The sequence below is a fragment of the Danio aesculapii genome, chromosome 17 (genome assembly GCF_903798145.1).
Source record: "Danio aesculapii chromosome 17, fDanAes4.1, whole genome shotgun sequence".
Taxonomy (NCBI): Eukaryota; Metazoa; Chordata; class Actinopteri; order Cypriniformes; family Danionidae; genus Danio; species Danio aesculapii.
The window spans coordinates 21,404,050-21,429,098 of NC_079451.1; the positions used below are offsets into that span (position 1 = coordinate 21,404,050).

Consider the following 25,049-nt stretch of genomic DNA (forward strand, 5'->3'; position numbering starts at 1 on the left):
AATTGCCAACCAAACAAAAAATAATAATTAACCGTCATCAAGACTTCTTTATACTAATACATTCAGAGGAAGAAACTACATCACATGAAAAAAGCAGGAAAAAACTGGATGTGGCTAATCCTTGATTTGATCTTCAGCAAGACAGACAGAATTGTTTGTGTCAGCGCTGTTATGGCACAGGAATAAACATTAAAGGCTCTCTGATGCCAGATTTAAAAAACACTGCTGGCTTCTGGACAAGAGAAACACCAGCAGGACATGAAAATCATCCCATCATCCTCCTCTGATCGTTTAATTTTTCCGGCGTTTGAGCTAAAGCCATGGCCAAATTGAACACAGACACCCCAGAAATCCAATTGAACACACAGCTCTCCTCCACTTGCTGTTATTTTGGATTGGGGGATGGGGAGAATAATCTTTAAAGAGGCTGTTGCGGCTTTTCTGTCCCGTTTTTTACTTTTAGACTGTTACTTTTTGGAGATGTGTAAATATAGGCCACGCTGTCATCTTTATGCATATTCCACTGTATGCATGTGCCTCCTGAATAATTTAAAAAGGTTTTCCCCTGCGACGACCCTCAGTCAGAAGTCTCTCTCATTCTATGTCTGCCAACCTTGGTGTCTCTTTGATGGTCTTCCAGACAGCTTTGTCTGTCTGACGGCTGATAAGGGTTGAAGAGTCAGTGCTGAGGTCTGATTTTACGCTACAAGCTTGTTTGGAATATGGAATAAAGGCTGGAAAGTGTGAGGTCATGTATTGTTTCTCATATGTGGAAAATTCCCCAAAAACCTTCCTCCTCATGAGAGAAGCCTTCTTTATTTCTTTAGTGTTGCTGAAAGGTTTTTTTTTTTTGCAATAACAGTGTAGCAGTGACTATTTGTGATTAGGCATAAGACGATAACCGTTTTCAAGATAAACCGCCAAAATTTTCTGCTATACTGTTCCTATGGTATATATAAGATTTTTTTTTATCTTTTGTTTTAAGTTCTTTGGGACAACAGTATCTCCAGCTGAAAAGATCTCCAAAAAATAGTAAAGAAATCAGTGTTTTGTAATCAGTCTAATGAAGACAACAGAGGTCAATTATTTATTTTAATTATTTAGCCTGACATGTTAATGCTCCAAAATATTTTAAATGTTTCTTAAAATAAAATATATATTGTGTTTAAAGGGGAAAAAGTTGTTGTTTTTTACCCAGACATTTAAAAAGAATATATTTTAGAGCAGTAATCACAATACCGTCAAACCGCTAAACCATGATATTTTTATCCAAGGTTATCGTACCATCAGAATCTTATAACGGCCCATGCCTATTTGTGGTGTAGCAAGACAAAACCTACTTATAGCACCTTACTGTTTTTGTTCTGTTCCCTTTAGTTATCATGGTAAAAATGCTTGGTTGTTTTGTTTTAGTCCAACACTTGTTGTCTTGAAACATGTCCAGGCGTGATTATGGGGTAGGTGGGTGGGTGGCATTGTTGGGGGCGGTTGGGGTTCTATTGTCAATAAACCATCACAGTTTGCATTTATTTAAAAGTAAAAATGATTAATAAATCTATATGAAACAGTCCCTTAAATGTGACGCCACGTCTTCTGTTTTGAGGTCATGTGCGCTTTGCACTCACACTACAAGTGTACCGTGCTAAAGCCCAACCGAACTGTGCACTGGCACACCTCTTCGAACCTGGCCAACTGAACCGCGCATGGGCCCGATTTGGAGCACGCACACTTGTCAAACGAATTGGGAAATGGGGGTCAAACATGCCTGGACATGGTTCAGATAGCCTAGTGTGAGTACACCTATAGTCAAATATGGACAAACTCAACAGTTTTTTAGTCAAAAAAAAAAAATTTTTAGTCAGTCAAAAAATTTTTTATTTAAATTTGATTTTAAAAATATGTTTGTCCATATTTGACCCAGTGTTGGGTCAATACAACCCAGCATTGGTAAAGTGAATCATTTTGTTTATTTAAATTTAGTAATATTAAATTTAGTAATATTTAGTCCCAGTAATATATATATATATATATATATATATATATATATATATATATATATATATATATATATATATATATATATATATATGCATTACTGGGTATGACTGATTTTATTTAAAAGAGTTACGAAAATCTTACTTATCCCAAACTTACAAACTGCAATGTGGGTCATTTCATTTTTTTATTTGTAAACAATAGTCTGTTTAGATATAAAGACAGTCCTTATAATATAATTTTCTATAACAGAACAGCTTGAAATGTGTTTTACAGGTCAGCGTCCATGAAACGTGAAAGCTTAGATTGATCCCCACCCATTTATCCTTAATCCTCTTTACTCCATGATTTAACTACAGCTACCCTTCTAAATCTGTACTCCCAAATTTACAAAACAAGCATTGTATAAATAATACCTATTTACAAACTGTAAATATCAATTCACACCAGCTTATATTTATTACAACTTTAATGCAGCAACCACCTTCTGTCTGGCTCACTTTCTGTTTCCTATCCAGCATCAGAGCAGTGTCTCAGTCAGCTGGAGGGGGAGGGTTTATGTTTTGAGAGAGGCTCCACCTCCCATCCTCTGATTGGTGCGTTCACCACTGTCAGACTTAAGCTGAGCGGAGTGTCCTGGACATTACACAAACAGTCAGTCACTCTCAGCTCTCACACACACTCCTCGCAGAGCTCAAGCCCTGGCTGATTCTTCTCACACAGGAAAGCCAGGGAAGGGAAAGCACAAGAAGACCTGCAATTTTATATTCTTCCTCTCTTTTCTTTCTTTTTTTTGAGTACTGTTTGAGTTGGCGTTGGGTGAATGGTTGTCATGGTGGCTGACACTGGCAGTCTGACCCCACAAGAAGACTGGATGTTGAATGGACAGAGAGCCGCTGTGGCCAGCCAGCGAAAGTAACAGGGAGTTATCGGAGAGGGAAGAAAGGAGGAGGACGAGAATGGAGGACGGCTTCTCCAGCTACAGCAGTCTCTATGACACCTCCTCGCTGCTGCAGTTCTGCAATGGTAAACTCATCACTCGTTTTCTTGTCCGTCTTGTGAGCTTTATCTTCTCAAGTTCAGTTGAGGAACTCATTTACCCTCTGTGTCCTCCTTCAGTCTAGTTTGGGACAAAGTTGTTTGTTCCTCTGGGCTGCCATGGAGTGACAAGCTTCTAGGTGATGTGGTTCCTAGGTATGGGGTGGTAACTGTTTTCAAGGTATATCGCCGGTTTGGTTTTTTAAAACTGACCAGTTGAAAGAAATCAGTGTTTTTGAAACTAAGACAGCAGAAGTCAATGATTTATTAGAATTATTTAGCACATGTTTACTGCTCCAAAATATTTAAAAAGTCTCAAAATAAAATATGTTGTGGATTCAAAGGAGAAAAGTTTTTATTTTTTACCCAGACATTAAAAAAGAATATATTTTAGAGGTGTAATCACAATACTGTGAAGCCATGATATTTTTATGCAAGGTTATCATACTGTCAGAATCTTATACCGACCCAAACCTAGTGCTTCTAAAGCATGGTGTTTCTACAAAAATGTTATGTTTTATTGATTTATCAGAGTTTTAGGCACTTGAAACTTTTATATACATAAAAAAATTAATTTTGCTGCTTGTTCAAACTACTTATTTAAAATGAGTTGAGTTTTTTGGGGACAACTTGGTTGTTTTATGTTCAGTCCACTTAAATTTGTGAAAACAATAAAGTTAACTTTATAACTTTATCATTATTACAACATGAAGTAATTTTGTGGAACCCGGCATTATATACAGTGTATACTCAAAAATAAAGGGTCAACAAATGGTTTTTGCAGCAGTTCAATAAAAAATTTTTTTTGGAAAAAATAAAGAAAAACTTCTTCAAAGAACCACATTTTAATGACCTGAATAATTTTTTCAACATTAAAAAACTATTTTATTGTATTTTTTTACAGAGGGATATGTTCATACTTAATTTGCATAAACCATTTTATTCTCAGATACTGTGTTTTTAGTTGGGGTTTTTTTGTGGTTAATAAAAAGTGATAAAGAGATTCCCCAAATCCCCCATGTAAAAACCTTTGAGTCTAATATGAAAACAAATAAACAAGAATTTTGAACATCATTCAATGTTCAGATATTAATAAAAATCTAAATGATCTTATAGATCAGAAATATAGCAATATATAAAGAAATAATGTCATATTTATATATTTAAACATTATAGAAAAGTTGTAATGCAAAAAAATTAATAATGGTCAAAATTAGTAAAAAAAAATCATCCTGTTGATCTACAGTGTGCCTTGCCTTAACCCTTTGACTGCAACTCTATCAAACGCTTAACCACAATTTGACTGTTTTAAATAATGACTGTTAAAGTAATTTAAAGAATAACCATTTGAATTAGTAATGGTTTGCTCACACAGAGTTGGTTTACAAAAAAAACAAAACAAACTCTACACTTAATTTTGGTTTTATTGTAAAAAACAAACAAGAAAACATGTTCTGAATCTAAAATATTTTATGGCACACCTAAAAAAAGTTGATTTTAGTATTCAAAAATGTTTTATTTTAGAATATGTTTTTGAATAAATCGGTCTTACACTTCATATTTTCAGATTTTTTTATAGTATATGTATCAAGTCCGGTACTTTTACCATAAACGGACATATTTACCATTTGGTAAAGGTTAATATTTTAGAAATTATGACATGTGTTGAAAATAATGCATTGGATGTGTTAACTAGTGACAGAAGGAGTTAAGAAATGTAATCCAAACATTTTGGGGTAGTTAAAGGGTTAAAGAACCTTTTATTTAAAAATTGAAACGTTCCACAGATGTTGAAGGTTCCTCGTGGAACCATCAATGCCAATAAAAATGTTTTGTTTTGTGTTTAAAGCATATTTCCTACTTGTTCCTATCACTAAAGTTGTTTGTTTGTTGTTATTTTGCGACCTACACATTTGTTCAAGTTGAAAATCTCGTACTCATTCTTACATCAGACTGCACTGAAAATGAAACCCGAGTCTTAAGGTTAAAGAATGAGGATGTCGATTGTGATTTGATGAGCTGTTGTTCTGTTGTGGGTGTTTTGGTTGTTCTGCCACGCTGATTGTAATCTGTAGTCATGTGTATGATGGCTGGCTGGTGCTTCGAGGCCTGTGATAAAAGAGGAGAAGAGGAGAAGAGATGTGCTGGTTAGTAAGGGATTTCCTTGTTTCCAGGATGAATAGAAGTGCGTGTCACTGTTCTGTCAAACACCATTAATCTCCTGCATAAAAGACCTCATATGACATCAGCACAGCACTAAAGAAAGTTCTCTCTAATCTTATGGACAATGTGATGCTGTGCTGTTACATGCGTTTATGCATGAATGTTGATGCCAAACTATTTAAATGATTGGAAAAATAAGTCCAGTATCATTTCATGGAATCAGAGATTATTATTCTCTCATAATTCAGTTTGTTGTATATTATTTGTACAATATTAGTTTGGTCGATAGATGCAGTACGCACAATTGTTAATGTACATTATCATTTAAATTAGCTTTGTTGTCATCTGTTACTCAATTTAATTAAAGAAAAATTTTGTAATATTTTGATAGTAAATATTTAATATTTTCCAGTAATAATAACAGACAAAGAAAAAACAAAACAACAATTAAATATTAGTATTAGGGCTGCATGATATTGGAAAAAAATTATATTGTGATATTTTGTTTTGCTGCGATTTATATCGCTATATGAATACAATTTCACCAGATAGCTCTAATGGAAACAGGTAAATGGAATACAGTTTGTAAATTGCACGAACTGGGATTATTCTGGAAGATTATGGGGATTATTATTGATTATTATTGGATAGATAGAAGTGAAATATTTTACATCATTGTATTCAGGTACAGAAATTTAATCGTCCAATGTAAAATAACACTGTATAGTCTTTATTGTATAAATAATTTAATAAATACATCTTTGTTAAAATCACAAACAGTACAATTGCTTGTGCTTGAAAACATTAACCTCTCGGACCTGGATGCTTACACAGTCACTGACCTAAATACCCTACATGCAAATAATAACTTTTATTTCATAATGGCTAAATAAACTCTTCAGTGAATCCTAAAATCTTTGATGTTCTGAACTGTGGCTCCTGGTACATATAAAGTCCTTCCAGTTGTGTGACTATTGTTAATGTGCACATTACAATATCGCTGTTAAAACGATAAATTGCCCAACCCTAATTAGTTTGATGATGATAATAATAATAATAATAATAATATAACAATATATTGGATTGGATTATACGGTAATACTTTATAATTACACACTATGAACTGTTTATTAAGCATGAGCAAATATTGAATTCATTATTTGTTAAGCATTAACTCTACATTAATAAACGTTAGTAATCAGTTTAAAACTGAAGCTACAAATGCTCTATTCTTGACTTATAAGCACATGTTTAATGTGCTTAATGATTGTTCTTTTAAACTTTGTTAATGATTCATTATCCATTACAAAATTAAGTATCGCATTATTTACAAACTAGTTATTTAAGCATAGTTGGTGGTTTTTGAAGATCATTCAGAATGCATAAGTAAATGATTAATAAACTATTCATATTAACATTTATGATTCTTATTATTCAGGTATAAGCTAAGCTTTGTATGTTAATAAATGCTTGAGGACTTAATGAGGATTTAAGCTTTGTAAATCCCCAATAAATTACAGTTAAAGGTTCTGTTATATTCTAAACAGGAAAAAAAAAAGAAGAAAATAAACGACTTTATTCACTTCTATTCATTTGAAGAAACACAAATGAAACTGTATCAAATGTAAAATAAATCTTTGCACTCTTATCTAAAATAAGATTACTGTGCAGTTTAAACATCGTTAAATAACAATGAAATGTTGGATCATATTATATTGTTAAATTATTAGTTTGTTATTGTTTTATCCAATTTTAAGTTGTATTTTGACACTCTGTTATTCAGCAATGTTAAAACATTACAGTAATTTTACATTTTACCTGTTTTACCTATTTCACCTGTTTGCCAAAAATGACTAATTATATCCCGGGCAATGTCTGACACTGGCGCGTACATATTGTAATTCATGTGCCAGGCACGAAAGCTTGACAGGCGTAGCAACAGTAACTAAGGAGGGCGGGGCTTAGCGAAGGGTCAGTCAACCATTAATAAATGCCTGAATAATAAGATGTATAAATGTTGATTTCAATAGGTTATTAATCATTTACTAACTTATTCTGAATGATCTAAAAAACCATCAACTACTCTTAAATACAACTGGTTTGTAAATAATGCAAGACTTAATTTAATAAAGAAAAATCAATCAGTTACAAATTATGAACGTACAATTATTAAGCATATTATAAATGTGCTGATAAGTCAAGAATAGAGATCTGAAGTTATAAACTGCTTACTAACGTTTATTAATATAGAGTTAATGCTTAACAAATAATGAATTCACTATATGCTAATGCTTAATAAATTATTCATAGTGTGTAGTTATTATAAAGTGTTACCGATTAGACTACTAATAATGTATCTTAAAAGTAATATGAATTTGTCACACTGTACATTTTATTGTTGACTTTGGTTTCCAAATACACTTCAGCTTGATGATTGATTTGAGCAAAAATAATTGATTTTAGCTTTTTAATATGCCACAATAATAATAATAATAATAATAATTGTTATTATTTTATTATTATTATTATTCATGACATTAAATATCAAATTATAATATGAATGATAATATTTAATTATATAATATTGATATATTAATTTTATTTTAACCATATTTTAAAATAATAAGTATGTAATTGTATTTGTTTAGACAGTATTGTAACCATTTTAAGACTATTGCATTACACAGTAGTGTGTTTACTCCATAATCTCCTGTAAACCTCAAACTCCAACTTAAAAATCCAGTATTAGAGGGACATTAATTTGTGTGGTCATGTGTTTGAGGATTTACCATGTGGCTAATGAGATCATGGTAGGTTACTGGGTTGTGTTTACACTCAAGTTATGCTACGATTGTGTAGTTGGGATTATACAATCTTCTCTCTCAACTTCTTGGCAGACATTAGAGTGTTTCGCGTTCAGCATACGCCTCATTCATCAGTTAAATGTCATGTTTCACAAGTTGTTTTAAAAATGAAAAGAAACACGCTCTGCTTTTCGACAGCACTGACTGTGTTTTTGGCCCAGCGAGTGACTGTTAGTTTGGCCTGTATTGGAGCACAGGATTGTGGGTAGTTGAATGAGGGTGTGCTTTAAATCTGAGCTCATCCGACACTACAGTGTCAGCCCTGGATCTCAGAATCTGCTGTGAAGTCATTTGTTCTTAAACGCTTCACGAGCTCCTGATCAGCCAAGCACACTAATGTAAGGATACTGGGTCAGCAAAGCAATTGCCTAGGCAGATATTATAGTATTAGATTCTTAGATGAGCTCCTAACCTCAGACTTTACTGCTCATTGGTTTCTTAAGAAAATCCTTTGAGTGGTAAATGAAAACAATTATTTCAATAATCACTTTGTGTCTTTATACCAGAGATGCCGAAAGTAGGGCCCACGGGCCAATGTTGGCCTATTGTAACCTTTGATTTGGACCACCATCCCATCTGAGAGTGAGAATGATGGAGAGGGTTGGAGCGAATGCCTGCCTCAATGAATGAATGCCTCATTTCTAATTTGACATAACCTTTTTTGTTTGTTTTATTGCTGAGCTACAAAAAAAGCCAACTGAAATTAAATGTTTTAATTAAATGTTGTAAAGGATTCAGTTTTTAAAAATGTAAATACTGTCACTTGATGGATAGTAGACTACAGAAGACATCGGCAAGCACATCAAGGCGAAAACTAGTGTAATTGCGTTATAAATGAGATTGTTTTTGTTTTTACTGTAATAAGTTCATTATTAAATGTAAAAAACAATGCTGTGTTAGTTAATATAAAGCAACGTTTTCTAGTCATTTTTAAATATTAAATGTTGTTATATATTAAATAAATTCGAAAATGACCCATGGAAACTATTCACCTTTGGCCCGCTAGCCTCAGTCAAGTTTGGTTTTTGGCCCTTCATAAGAAAAGGTTTGGGCACCCCTGCTTTATACCTTCAGAATGCATTTAAAACGTGTGTGATTTGTTCTCGCATTTTAAGAAATGGTCATGTTTTGCATATATTTTAATTTGTATAAAGTCAATACAATCAATCTGAGAATTACTATAGCATTAAAGCATTTAAAATTCCTTTGAATATAACAAATTATAACAAATGATCCCAGATGGAAAAATATAGTAATTTATAGTAAATACTGCAATATTTTTAAACCAAAATATAGTAAAGTGTGTTATTCTGAATAAATTATAGTATTAATTTAAATTATAATATTATTAACTTTTTTTGGTTATGAATACTACATTAGACTCAGACTTAACTTTATTATCCTGTTTAGTGAAACTAAAATTGCAGCATGGTGCCATAACACAGGCGAAGTTACACATTACCAAAATACTACCACAAAACAGACAATACATCATTTTTAAGGTGCATCTCCTTCCCTACAGGACTCATTTAATGACCTAATGGCCACTATTATAAAAGAATTTCTAATTCTGTTTGTCCTGCAATTAGAAACTTTAAAACGACATCCTGATGGCAGCAGCTGAAACACAGAGGACAATGGGTGATCCGGGGTGCATTATACTGTTGTATTAACTGTGCTGAACTGATAAACTGTAATAAATACTGTAATGTACTATAGTTTTTAATGACAGTAAACTGTGGTGTATTGTAATATACCCTATTGTTGTATTGGGATTATAGTATTATGGGGTAAATCACCTCAACAGATTTAAAAATGTACTTTACCATAGTATTGTTCAAAAAGACTATATATACATTTTTTATCAATAACTATTGTACTTTTCATGTGGAATAACTCAACAATCGTCAATTTAGGAAAATATTACGTTTATTTTCAGCTAAATAAATATTACTCAAAGATTTCACTTAGTGTCATTTTATTTTCATAATCTTTTGACTGGATTACTTGCTTGACTTGATGGATTACAAAGTATGCTGCAGTGTTTTGATAACAGTAATATGCACATGCTCATGCAGTTTCAATAAAATCAGTCCCAAGAGTGTGACACTGATATAACGTAATAGATCTATCTTTCATTGCATTGACAATTAGGACTGCACAATATATCGTTTCAGCATCAATATCTCAAAGTGTGTGTTCTCAATAGTCACATCGCAGGATATGCAATGGTGAGTCTGAATTATAGCTGACCAGAAGCTACAGAATTGTATTCAATTACTTTGTTTATATGGAATTTATAAGATTTATGCAACAACAACAACAAAAAAATAATAATTTTTGTCTTGTTTCTAGTCCAAATATCTACATTTCAAAGTAAAAAACAAGACAGTTTTACTTACTCCACTGGTAGATAATTTAGCTTGTTTTAACTCTTAATTTTGACTTCTTCTGACAATATTTGGTAACACTTTATTTTGATGGTCCATTTGAGTATCAGTAGACTGTCTGTTTAATATCGGTTGATGCTGCTCATTCAACTGACATTTAACTGACTATAAGAAACTTAGCAAGCACGTCAACTTACACTAACCCTAACTGCAATCTAACAGTCTACTTATAATCTTATGAGAATTAGTTGGCATGTAGATGCAATGTAACTTGAATTCAACAAACGGACCATGGAAATAAAGTGTGACCCAATATTTTACTTGATCTAAAATCTTTTTGATATTTGGATTAGAAATGAGAATAATCAAAGAAAGAAAAGCATTTTTGTGCATTGTGATAATTTAATTTCTGCATCCGAAAACTGTTAAACTTTCCAGAAAACCATCAAACAGTGCTATTTAAACTGTATTCAGATCGCAATATTTATCGCAGGAAAATAAAATATCGTAAAATCAGATTTTTCCAATATTGTGAAGCCCTATTGACAATCAACAACATTACATTGATATCTCCTTTTGTGAGTCATACAGGGTGAACTAAGGAGGACACAATCTTCAGCTTTGATCAAAGTTTCCTTTCAACACTACCCTTTAAATGAGTGCTTTCATTCAGCCAAAAACGTGACCATCACCTTGTTTATTTTCTAAAGGATTCTGGAGGGAATGTGACCTCATGTCCTCCCTCATTTAAACTCTGGTGATGATGAGTAGATCTGGCAAATTGAGTAGCAGGATATCTGGTGTTCTGGCATCTAAAACTCTTGCAGGCGTGCCAGTGTTTTCCTGACTGTTGTTGTGTCATTCAGCGGCCGCTGCCAGAGAAGTGTTCTTGGCAGTCGACGCTCTCTTCTTACTGGCTATCCTATGAGCCACTGATGGAGGCATGTGCAGCAGGATTAGGATTAAAGTCCTGCTCACGTTACCAGCCAAACAAAAAAAAACTCAAGGCGAGGAGGAACAACAAATGCCTATAAACAAGGGATATCAATTTGCATGTAAAAAAAGATTCATTGTTTAGTTTAATAATGCCATAACTTTAGTCTCTTATTGTTACCCGTATGGCTAAATGACACTCAAAACTTGAGCATGCTCACAGTAAGGAACATGCTTTTACTGTAAATAAAAGGTTAGTAGAAGGTTGAAACATTTAAAGGCGAAGTATGTAATTTTGACCACTAGAGGGCACATATTAATAACAAACAAAGGCGTAGTTTGATTGAGCATAGAATTATGGTCTTTATTACATCCTATGAGTCTCCTGCAGAAATCATGTTCATGGATGAGCTAAAGCAGTGGTCCCCAACCGTTTTATTACCACGGAGCAGTCAACGCTTGACAATTTTACCATGCACCAGAGGGTGGGGGGGTATGTTTTGTAGGTTGCTAGGCGACCATTAACAGTTTTCTCAGAGGATGACAAACTGACAAAACATTGCTGTCACTGTGATACAAGTTTTATTTATGGAGAAAATTACAAAGCACTGCAGTGTTTGGGTGTTCTGTGTATATTCCGTTCAAATTAAAGCTGATCAGTTCTTGTCATGTGACTCGCGTGCACTCCCAGCATTCATTCAGTTGTGTGCATCTGGAAGGCATCACACCGCTTGTGAGCGCAGGCCGCGCACCTCCATTTGAAATAACGAACTTGCGCAAACTCTAGAGAAGATGCGATATGCGAATGGCCCCTAAAAGGCCACCGTCATTTGCGTTCTTCAGAAGTTGATCTTCTTGCACAGACATGGTGGATTCACCTGATTTTTTTGACAAATGGGTTGCCTGTCACTTGATCCATTCCTTGGCAGTTCGTGGCTCCTTCACTGGGCCTTTTCCCCTTAGCAAAGCAATTTTCCGAAGACGTGTTTCTTACTCATTTTGCTGCTTGTGGGTTAAATTTGTGCGCTCAAGTGACCAAGATGTAAGCGAGAGAATACGGTCATTTTTCAAAGTAACACATTTGTTTAAATAAAAGATCGTTCAGACTCAGATAATAAACAGAAATAATTAATGATTTCTTGTGCGGCCTGGTACCAAATGATCTGTAGACCGGTATTGGTTCGCGGCTCTGTGGTTAACAACCACTGAGCTAAAGTATTCAAAACTTATTATCATGGTAGTATTAAGCAGAGTAAAGTAGATCTGCAAGATTCTGGCTAAAATAAGAATAACGGTTTGTTTTTTTTTGCTTGAAATAAAGATCACGATTTTCTTACGATTTTTTAGATGTAAAATAAAGGTTAATATGAGTAGGCTATTATTATTGTTATTTCTCAAACATATGGTAAAACAACAATTATAATATTAGGCCTATGTGTAGGTTTACTGTTGGTTAAAATGCTAAGTTTTGTATAGACTTTAAATCTATAGACTTTAAATTTGTCCTGTTTGTTAATTCACAGAGTAAAGTAATGACATCAGAATACAATTATTCATATTTATAAAGTTGAATTATTATGTTTGAGACTAATGCTTGTCATTTGTCATTTACAACATTATTAGACCTTTTTTTGACTGGTAAAATGAAACATTTGTCATTATCAGATTCCCTCTTGCATTATATTAAACATTATATTGGCTAGAGTAGTTATACTGACCAAGTAAACATTTTTTTTCATGCACAACATTTTGTGTTCGCTATGAAAGAACAAACATATCAAGTGCTTGTTATAATCATAACTATAAAACGCTGCCGTCACTTTGGAATAAAAAAACACACATGCAAATCATACTTCCAGCGCGATTCCCAAACGATCGCTCTGTGTAAACGTTATTTACAACTTTTTTAGCGGTAGTAACTTTATTTCGGTAGTAAACAAAAAGTCCGTCAGCTCATGTGTCATTTCACAGCCACGGCTACATTATTACATTAAGGCAGAAATGACAATTTTGGGTGAATTATACCTTATAAATACAGTATGTGACACTTTTAACGCCATTTGGAGGCGTCCATGTTGCGCATTGCTGTCCATGCTGCTGTTAAGACTTGTGTGTCCACCTTTACGCTTCTCTCCTGACCTTGAATTGGCTGAATCATAGAAAAGCAGAATTAAGATCGTGTGCAGAGTGGAATCGAGATCGTGATCTTTTTTCGATTAATCGTGCAGCTCTAGAGTAAAGGTCTTTGCAATCTGTCTGAAATTTAATATGCGTTTTTTTTATATTCATATCTGAAAAATTTGTCACGTAAACGCATACATAAAATGCAGAACACTTCGGTCAATTCAAGCAGTGATACTTTGTTCTCCTCTTTTCTCCAAAGTAGAAAAAGAAAGAGGAATATTATGTGCATGGAGAGGAAGGAGAGTCCTCCTCTTTATCAAAGAGCTGCACTGTATTAATCCCAAATGCAAGTTTATTTCAGGAAATTAGTAGAATTTTGATAAATTGCTTATATGCATTGACATATTGGAGCAACGGACTGAAGTGAACTAGGCGTCTAGCTTTTTATTATAATGTCTAAGGGCAGTATGTCAAAAATGTATAGACACACACCAAACAGCAGCAGGGCAGAGGTGCTCCAGTCACTGAATCCAGCATGGGATTCTCAACTGTCCACTACATTCTGTCTTATATTATGCACTGTGTTTGTCATAAAGTTATCTGTGTGTGGCTAAAGTGACTTCATTTTGTATTTTGCCTTCCACTTGTACGGTGGCTCTGAACTGTCAAAACACCTCTTAAAGTGCTATTTCGGATTGAACTTGGTTCTAATTTTTTATGATGGACGAAAGTTTCGGAGGGAGCGTGTTAGTACGACTGACGCAACGTCTGGTCGAATTTATTTTTATTGGGCAAAAATTACAGATGAAAATTTTGGATTAATTGAGTATAACCTTAAGACTGAACGCTGTTGAAGAAAAAAAAGTAAGAGCACTAAAGAAGTTGATGAGAAATTAGCACAATGTGGTGCGAAAGCAGTGGAGCTTTTATTATGCCACAGTCGAAGCTTCTATTTCAATGATCAGTTGCAGAAGAAGCAGCGATGTTGTATTCTACTAAATACATTATACAGTTCTGTTATAATGCTGCTTTGTGCAATCGAATAAAACACACAACATATTAAAGTGTCTTTTAGTGTTTTCTTGATTTCTATATAACCAAACCAGAAATCGAATGTGTATGACATCATTAGCATGATGACACAGGATACGGTACGTGTCACTAGTAAAAATTGTCTTTAGAGCATTTGGGATTAATGTAGTGTACATAATTCAGCCAAAAATATGACATTGTTCTATAGTTTTTGGATATTTTAATGAGAAAATCTTTCAAAATGTCTTCTTTTGTGTTCAACAGAAGAAAGAAACTCAAATAGGTTTGAACAAGTGAAGGGTGAGTAAATGATGGCAGAAATGTCATTTTCGGGTGAACTATCCCTTTAAAGCAGTCTAGCATTGTTTTAGTACAATGACATCTATGTTTAATCTAGTTGTTTAATAGTTGGTAAATTTAGTTAATGCCATATTTATCAATTGTTGATTAATCGATGCCATCCCTACTCTAAACATAAGCTCTCAACAACCATGGTAGGAATTAAATAAATGGAGGAAATCCAAATGGGATTCATCAGAGTCACAGATGGAAGAAATCATTTATTTGTCATTTTCTCATTGAAATGACACTTGCTGTCACTTGCATTGGAAGATAAATATTGATACTCAGAAAATAACTCTTCTAGCACTGCCGATTACTTCAAAACTAGCCATCGATTTCCTTATGGCTTTTGTGCTGTTATTCTTCAAGCTGTGCTCTCATAAAAAAATTGCAGGGCTAAAAGTGGTCTTCTAGTAAATGTATTGACATCACTGTTGTTTGTTATGTGGCAGAGCCCTGATGGACTTGCTCTGGCTCTTTATCTGCCATTACACTGCTGATAACAATTCTGACACCATCATCTGCTCTGGCCTTCTGTTAGAGACAGCCATTAGTGCTGCTCGCTCACTTTCTCTTTCTCTTGCATGTTTGTTTCTTTTATAAATGCTTGGCATCAGATGTTTAAGGTCAGTCAATGTATTTGAGGTTTTTGAAAGATGGACCCCCAAAGATGCATTTGATTCAACAATATAGTGAACATGCTAATAGAGTGAAAGTTCTTGTTTTATTTTCAGTCTTTGTACTGGTCTTTTGTATGACAAAACAAGTTAAATATTGAGAGAGGTAAACAGTAATACATGTTAATCCCATCATCTAACCCCTCATTCATTAACTCAATTAACAAAACAAGTAAATATGTAAACACATAAATACCAGATGAAGTATTAGATACATACTGTAAGTGCATAACATCAGAGAATAACTGCATACAGATGGAAAAAATTTAACAAATTAATTAATAATAATAATAATAATAATAAATAAATAAAAACTTCTAATAAAATGACACTAGATAGAGGGAAATTTTATTACAAATTAAAGAAGTATTTTCTGTTTTAAAATGTAATTTAATCATGTAATCATGAAGTCACATTTTAATTTGATCATTTAAAATTGTGCTGATTTGGTGTGATTTTTCTCTGTTATTATCAGTGTTAAAAACATTATCTGTGCATTTTGTGGAAACTGTTGCCACTTTTTGTTGCCACATTCTTGGAATAATAGAAAGCTTAAAAGAACAGCATTTATTTGAAATGCAGTTTTTAGTATTCAAATTTATTTTAATATAGAATTTTTTTAAAAGGATGTGAAGGGAGATTAAATATTAAGTAAATGAGAAATATTATTATTATAAATTATTTCCTGATGAAGCCAGTTGAAGTCGGATTAGTAAAAAAATAAATGGTGCCAGCTTTATTTATCTTAATTGTGACTTTTTATCTTGTGATTCTTTAAATGTACTTTTAATGTACTTTTTCATACAGTCACAAAGTGTCTCTGTTTATTTGAAACTTTTTTAGAATTATTACTTTTTATGTTGCATTCAGTGGCAGGAACCTGCCACTATAATTGCTGAAATCATACTTTTATGTGACTTACCAAAGGGGTTTTTGACTTTATTAAAGCAAATATTTAATTATATAGAAAATAACATAATATATAGTTAAATGCTACGGTTACTAAAGTAACCCTTCGTTCCCCGAGGGGGGGAACGGAAATGCTATGTTCCTTCGCCACAACTTAGCTTAGCTGTTGAGCGTGAAAGTCTCTTCAGCTAGAAAAGGATGTCGAGCATGGCACTGGCTGCGTCTTTATAGCATGACTGATTGTCATTGACGCCAGCTGTGCACGCTGACGCTGCCAACTCATTGGCATTTCATTGGCCCATTTTTATACTCTTTCAGATGATTGGTTTCTGACGAAATCCCCATAGTGGAAGTTTCCACATAGCATTGGAGTTCCCCATCTGAAGGGGAACAAAATATCAGGCTCAGTATGGTTTTTAAAAATAATTATTTAATGTTTTGTGAATATTGCTGGAATTAAAAATGGCTGTCTACAGTATATTAATTTATTTTATAGAATTTTAGAATGTAAATATTTAAAACATCAATACTAAAAATCAATTTTAAAGCATTTCTTCACACAGAAATGTACATTTTGTCATTTATATACATTCATGTTGTTCCAAACCTGACATTTGTCATCCTTAAAACAAATAATAAAATATAATAAAATAAAACTTTTTTATTTGAGAAATGTGTGTGTTCATGTAGGCTAATGAATGTTAGTGGCATCTGATATTATTTTGACCCCCTTTGACTTTCACTGAATTGAAAAAATAAAATGGATAGATAGAAGCACTCATCCCGCAGAAGCCTTACCATTGTGCTATATTTGTACATTATGGAGGATTTTTTGGAATATTCCCCTCATTCATTCTCTCAAGGGCTTTCAAAACAAAGAGGTCTTTGTGGGGGTGTCAAGCACACAGGATTATTCAAATTTTGCTGCAAAATATGCTAATGCTTTTCTATGGCAAAACATGGTGCATGTCTTTCATATATAGTACAGTGTGTGGTGCGGACCAGAGGTAACTCAAAAGGCTTTCTGAGATTATATACTTGAATTTTTCAGTATTTGTTGTTAGAGCGTCCATTATCAGATGGAAATTGTACACCACTGGGAAATCACAGAGAGCCTGTGCTTTTTTTCTGAATAGATTATATAAGGATGCAGGACTCTGATAATATCTGATAAGCACATATCAGGGTTTTTAAAAATATTATTAATAATTATAATCTTTTCAAAATTAGTAATGTTTCGCATTTACGTTACTTTTTTATATTTGAATATTTCATTGTAGTTAGGCTTAATAATTAGAATATTTGCTTATACTTTTTCTTCATAAATATTCATTTTTATTGGGTAAATATTTAAAAAAGAAAAAAAAATTCACTGGGGGGCTAATAATTCTGACTTCAATTGTAAATATACATAAATTTTCATACGTTATTTAAAAAATCAAAAAATTAAAAAATGTCAAGGATTTAAGATTATGATGACCGTTCAATGCGTCAAAACACAAGGGTTGTGACAGGGGTTCATACTAATGTATATAAACAGCAATAAAGTCAGAATATTATTGATATAATCAAGTATTTAGCTTTCCAATAGTCATAATAATGCTAATCACAATAAAAAAAGAAAAAAAATCAATAATAATACTAAAGTTGGTGATGATAAATGTAGTATTCTGTGATGATGGCAAAAGGGATATCAATAATAATAATAATAATGATGATGATGATGTAATAATGGAAAAAAAAAACAATGACACATAACACATTGCAAATCTATCCTAGTTTCTGCATCAATGAGCATTTTTATTTATTTGTTAACATTAGTGAACTACATTAGTTAACATGACCTACTGAACAAAACGTCTAGACTTGATGTTAAACATTTAACATATATGTCATACATTTTAAGATAAAAAGCTTTATCAGTTCATTGAATTTTTTTAAATGTAATTTTAAAAAAAGCTGTAAATGACAATAACACAACATACTTACTGAAATGCAATGTTAAAATTCAAACTGATAGTTTGCCATTTAAAACTGAATCAAACAAGAAATTGAAACTAAACTGTTACTTAATCACAACTGATGTGAACTAACATGAACTTTTATTAACCAGCATTAGCATAGCTTAAATATTATTGAAAATATAGATTGCTCATTATTAGAGTTAAATTATTATACATTGTTAGTTATTTAGCACTTTAAAAAATTGCTTAAATTGAGTTAGTTGCAACATTTCTTATCTTTGTTTGTTTTTTTGGTAGTTTTTTTTTTTTTTAAACCTAAAATTTCGAATGAATTTTTGGTCACACTTTATTTTGATGGTTCGTTTGTTGAAGTTACATTGCATCTCTTGCCAACTAATTCTCATTAGATTATAAGTAGACTGTAAGGTTGGGGTTGGGGTTAGGGTGAGTGTAAGCTGATATGTACCTACTAAGTTTCTTATAGTCAGTTAAATGTCTGTTGATGGAGCAGTATCAACAGATATTAAACAGGCAGACAGTCTACTAATACTCAAATGGACCATCAAAATAAAGTGTTACCGAATCTTTTTTGGTTTCAGTGAACAATAGCTGCACTGACACGCTTTCTCTTCTCCATCAGCTCAGCTGTGCAGCGCAAGGGGTTTGACATATGATTTTCCGCATGTAACATCCAGTGTCATTACCGCACAGCATCCGCAAACCCAGCCCAAGAACAACACTTGAGTTTATTTAAACCGCCCACCCTCCTGCTCTTCTGGGCCGTTTGTTATATGTGCTCACACAATGCCCTGAGTTCAGCAGCAGAAGAAAGGCCAGGCTTTCACTCTCTCACTGAAAAGAGCATTGTGTCAGAAGCGGGAAAGCGGAGCCAGCCATGAGTTAATGCTGTCCTACTTTTCTCCTGCTCTGTGAGTCAGAGCCTCTGCGACTCCTCCAAAATCCTCAGTCGTCTCTCTTCGTTTTGCTCCCCGTCGTTTGTGCCATTTCTCAGGAGAGCATGAATCAGCACAACCAGCGTTTACTGCTCTACTCCAGCGTGCCTTTTCCAGGTCGGTTTTGTCTTCTCATCTCTGTGGTGACTGTCTGTCTCAGGTTGTACGGAGACAGATTGAGGCATGGAGACAGATATGTGTGTTGTTGTTGTAGTTTGGAGAGTTCTGTGTGCTGTTGTGTTGTCACTATACTGGAATTTCAAACTTCGATACGATACTCGATACTCTCAATGCTTTCACTTTTAGAAGTTTCTTCCTCAAGTTACTTTTACCTAAGACTTTGTATTTTATTGATACTGTCACTTTTAGAAGTTTCTTCCTCAAAGGTTTGACTTTTACTTTAGATATAAGCAACATTTGCTTTTTTTGACATAATTTGATATGTATTTAGCCTATGCATTGAAAAGCAAGAGCATGTAAAACATGTAATGACAACTAAAATATGGAGACAGAGTGGTGGATATTTAGTCACCCCTCCCCCCGCCTTTTTAAAATATAGCTAATAGTGTTTTGATTTTATCTCAGCTGTCCCAGAGTCATTAAAATAAAGCTAATCTGACTCTTGAGCTACAGCTAGAGTCTGTAATAGCAATGCTGAGTCTAATTGTTTCTCCTCTTTAAAAATACAGCATTCAGTAGGGATGGATTAATTACTGAAAATGTGATTCAATTTGAATCAGTGTTAATTTCATGATTCAATTTTCTCACAATTAAACAAAATGAGACTGAAGACATTATACTGTACATGAAAAGGTGTTTTTCATTAGGCTATTGCTGCACTTTTCTTTGTACAATGCAAATATAACAAAACTAAATTGAAAATCGAAAGATAATCAAAAAAGTAAGTTGCACAGACAAATAAATATCTTCATATATACAATGTACTTTGCATGTCCTCATTTGATTTTAAATTAGAGGCAAGCACTGCATTTTAATAAGGATCCAAATACAGATGGACCCTTTACACTTCTGGGTTTCTTGGTCACGGAGTACACCAAACACGCACATTCGCATGTTTTTTAAAATAAAACCATTTAGATGGCGTTCTGTGGTGCGGAAGAAATATGAACCGTGTCCTGAGTCGCAAGGCGGTCTCACATCAGATGCGCCACTTGGCGATGCGCCTCACAGCGCCATGCATTTTACAATTCTAAACATAGATTTCAATTAGGCTATGTACACCAGTGCCGCAAGCTGGCGACTGTCTGTGGTGCCCAGCTATGACTTAGGACTCTGTTCATATTTCTGTCGTGCCACAGAGCTTCACCTGAATAGTTTCATTTTAAGTAACATGCAAATGTGCGCGTTTGATGTGCGATACTTCCAACTGACTTGCGGCGCCAGTGTGCGTACCCTGATTCAAATCTGGTGTGCGCATCTGGTGTGCGACTCCCTTTAGAGTGCAGTGAATGGAAGAGTACAACAGATAATTTTTTACAATCTTATTTGCTGAAATAATAAAGAAAAACTCCACGATGGTGTTACCAAGACTTTTAGATAAAAGGAAAAAAAGGAGACTGATAACGGCAGCCAGAAGAGAGAACAACGACAAATTTACTGTCCTCCCATAGACACGGTGTTAGAAACCTCTTGCATAAGCGGTAATTTGTTTTTTGGTATATGATGCAAAGTAAGCATGGGACGATAACCATTTTCAAGGATATTGCGGTTTGGAAAAGTCAAGGTTTTAAAATCGCCAAAGTTTACTTTAATACCGTTCCTAAGGTATGTGTAGGATTTTTTATTTATTTAATATTTTATTTATTTTTATTTTTATTTTATTTTTGTTTTGTTTTTAGGACAACAGTATCTCCAGCAGGAAAGATAGAAAAATGCAGTTTAAACTGTAAAGAAATCAGTGTTTTTGAAACAAATGAAAACAGCAGAAGTCAAAGATTCATTTTAATTATTTAGCCTGACATGTTTACTGCTCCAAAATATTTTAAATGTTTCTCAAAATAAAACATATTGCGTTCGAAGGGGGGAAAAATGTATTGTTTTTTACCCAGACATTTAAAAATAATATATTTTAGAGCAATAATCACAATACCATCAAATCGTTTATCCATTTATCCATGGTCATCATACCGTCAGAATCTTATATCAGCCCATGCCTATTGCAAGATGATGCAATAAATACATAAATAGATATAAATGTTCATACGGTTAAAAAAAATCTAAATATTAAAAACTTTAGAAGAATTTAAGACGCTGATGACTGATAAATGCATCATTTCCTGGGCTTTGTAAACAAAGCAGCTCTGCAATTAAACACAAAAACACTTATGTATCTTCAAGAAGAAAGATGAACAGAAAATGCCATGTAAATGTTTCTAAAGCCAGTTTCCCTCAGAGATTTTCATGATAACTCCGTCTCCAATTACATCATGATTTGTTTTCTCAACCCGTTTGAAGAAGAATGGGTTAATGTGTTTTGTGGCCTGCGCATATGATCTTGAGGGTGAACAGATGCCTTGGCTGACAGAAGAGTGTTGTTGTTGCTGTTGTTGTTGTTGTTGTGTTTTATTTCACTGTGTTTGAGATCATCTGTGACTGAGCGATAGGCTTTTTTCATTGATTAGTCAGTTAAATTGAGTTTTAGGAGCATGCGGGTTAATTTGACATTTGTGGAGAAGCACTAATTGATAAGCCATCTTTTAAAGATAATTACTGTCTAGATATCAGCTGGTTGAGAATGAATGCTAAAAATACATGGAAATCATGCAAGCTAAGTTAGCAAAATTAAGTTTAAAGGTCCTGTGAAGTGCTCTGAAATGTGCATGTTTTATTCGATGTTTGGCAAAATCTCAACTGAAAAATGAAGAGAGAGTGGGACATAGAATAGCTCCTCCCCTTTTAAAAAAGCAGCCAATAGCATTTCGTATTTATCACAGCTCTGCCAGTGAGAGAGGTTGAGATCAAGCACATCAAATGAAAAGCAAATGAGTAGCGTTTTGAAGTGGCCGGGGCATGTCAGATACTAGAGAGCATTTGATTGGTCAAGATTTGATGAGAAGCTGCAGTATAAGGTGATGTGAAAAAATTGTTGATTCATTTAGGTGGAGGTGACAAACTGCAAGCCTTATATATAAGTTTATATCAGTTTTATATTTTCTAAATGTGAATTTTGTCAGTTTTAGAGCACACTAGCTTATAGATATCCTTAAAACTAACAGACTGAAACTAACATCTAACATTTTTTATTTTAATTTCACGGGAAAAATGTACCTCAGGTTTCCAGTTCTACTTTTAGGCCCAATCCCAATTTAATTTTTCTACTCCTAATGCTTTCCGTTGGCCCTTGAAACAGAATGTGAAGGGGTAGGGCTTCAAAATTTACCCCTGAGAAATGGGACAGCACTAGAGCACCTGCACACGTCATCATATGTCATCGCGGTCTCTTACTTCATATGAGATCAGACTACCGCGACTGCTGTAGTTACTCCAGTTGCGTTATTTTTTGGTATTTATCTTCAAGGAAATAACTGAAGGCATATATTATGTTATCATAACGATCTAATGTGGCAACAAGATCGTAACTGTACTGTGCATTTACACAATGGCCATATTCATCTATATAAATATTGATGATAAACATATTAAAACATGCTTGTTTGTTGTAAAATGTTTGTAATAATGACAAAACAATACTAATTTGTGGACCTCCTTACAGCCGGGTGCAGCTATGCTGTCGTTGTGGCTGTTGTATTCTGGGAAATTCTCTTACCCTTTGGTTTCAAGTGTGGTCCTGAAAAATCTCTGTTCTAAGGGGTATCTAGCCCTTCCCCTTAGCCCTACACCTTCAAGCTAAAGAGAGCTGGGACACTCCTACCCCTCGTTTTGTACGTTCATGTGAAGGGGTAGGGGTGTCCCAATTTTCTTTAGCTAGTTTGGTGAAGGTATAGGTAGGGGTAAGGGGTAGGATTTAGGCTTTAGAGTCTGTGTGTTCCCTCTTTTTAAAACGCTGGGGAAAATTTTTATTTTTATTCCACTACACTGACTATGATTGTTAAATTTAATTTGATTAAATTAATACATTTTAAAAAAAGATTCACTGGTCAGATGCGCTAGTATTACACTGTGGACATCTGCTGGTTACAAGTGGTAATGCCGAACAAAAAGCATAAGCAAAAAATAAACAGGTTTTTATCGTTTGTGAATGTTGACAGAAATACGTTTAATATTTATTGTTACCACGTTTATGTGAACGGGCCTTTAGAATGTTTAACTGAGCCATCACTTTAAAGTACAAATGACATCAAAACTAACCATATTGATTTTGTTAGCTCACATTGCTAGTTTTTGTGGCGAACAAAATCTGTTCAAGTTATTAAGGCCCTGTTTACACTGATACATGTAAGTTTTGCTACGGTTACGCCTTCCATTTACACTACCCCAAAGTTTTCGAGCCCTGAAAATGGATTTATTTGAAAACGCTGAAGAGGCCGTTTCAGTGTGGATGGGGGAAAATGGAGACATCTGAAAACTTTGGCGTGGCTGCAGACAGAGGCCTATCTGATTGGGGCTTTTTCCTCAATATTAAGTGCACAAAGTTCAGCCTTGCACCCTTTCCTTAAGTTCAGACTTCACAAGTTTGATATGGAAAACAAACTCCCGAAGACACGTCGGGTAAAAACAGTGTACTGTATAATGTCATTCGCATCACCATACGTTGTTTCACTTTCTTAACAATAAAGTGAAAACATGATATAAGGAACTGCCTATTTTCATTTTTTACATTAACTTAACAGACCCTAAAAATGTTGAGGCGTCGTATAGCTACATATTTATATGACCATCATCATCACTGCAGGCATACTTATAATGAAACAGACCCTGTAACATAACTGCCTCCTTTCATTTTCTTCGAAAAATATAAAACATACCCTGTCTCCTTTGCTGAATAGCAGTTTTAATAATCAGTAATGGCCATTATAAAAGTATAACGTACAATAAGTTTATTCAATATAGGAAATAAAGGCAAGCAATCAGTCAAATGTGCAGAATCAGTGTACACGGTTACATAAATCAATATATTAACTTATCTTTGCACTCAGCCAAAACACATTTACTGTGAACTAGTAACAGATTCAAAGGACCATAGAGACAAGATGAATTAAATATCATGTTTGACAACTAAAGTGAGATGAAATCTAGCGGAAGATCCTTGATTAACTGTCCGACCTGCGCTGCTCTCACCCTGGGGAGGTGTGCTCAAAGCACCCATTGACTGCCTGGAGCTCATACGCTTCAGCACATGCCAGAGTGTGTGTGGTCACATGATGTGCATTTTCAGCGGTATAGTGTGGATGGAGTTCTTGTCAGAAACATTGGGTGAAACAGCAGTGTGGACGCGGATCGTTTTTCCGATCGTTTTAACGCCGTTTTAAAACTAAAACATATTAGTGTAATTGGGGCCTACGAAATACAATGTTTAACCTTATAATCTTAAATTAAAATCTGAAAATGCACTTCCTGTTTGCTTTCAGTTATATTTTCAGATGATGTATTTTTATTTTTTATTTGCTTGTTTATTTTACAGGGACAATACATTTGACATTGTTATACAAAGATAACCGATGTTGCGTACATAGGGCATATAGCA

At 34.0% G+C, this 25,049-nt stretch overlaps 1 protein-coding gene across 8 annotated transcripts in view; it reads left to right on the forward strand.

The window, feature by feature from the left end:
• eml1 (EMAP like 1) overlaps window positions 1–25,049 on the forward strand; it is a 107,058-nt gene that overhangs the window by 20,755 nt on the left and 61,254 nt on the right. For 5 of the 8 annotated variants that reach the window (XM_056476769.1, XM_056476770.1, XM_056476771.1 and 2 more), the window contains exon 1: window positions 2,656–3,021. The exons of 2 other annotated variants lie outside the window; for them this stretch is intronic. In XM_056476769.1, the coding sequence (XP_056332744.1) occupies window positions 2,877–3,021 (145 nt within the window). In that variant the 5' untranslated portion in view covers window positions 2,656–2,876. Of the gene's footprint in view, window positions 1–2,655; window positions 3,022–19,265; window positions 19,502–25,049 lie in introns of those variants that run through there. One more of the 8 variants, XM_056476775.1, reaches the window with a different exon arrangement.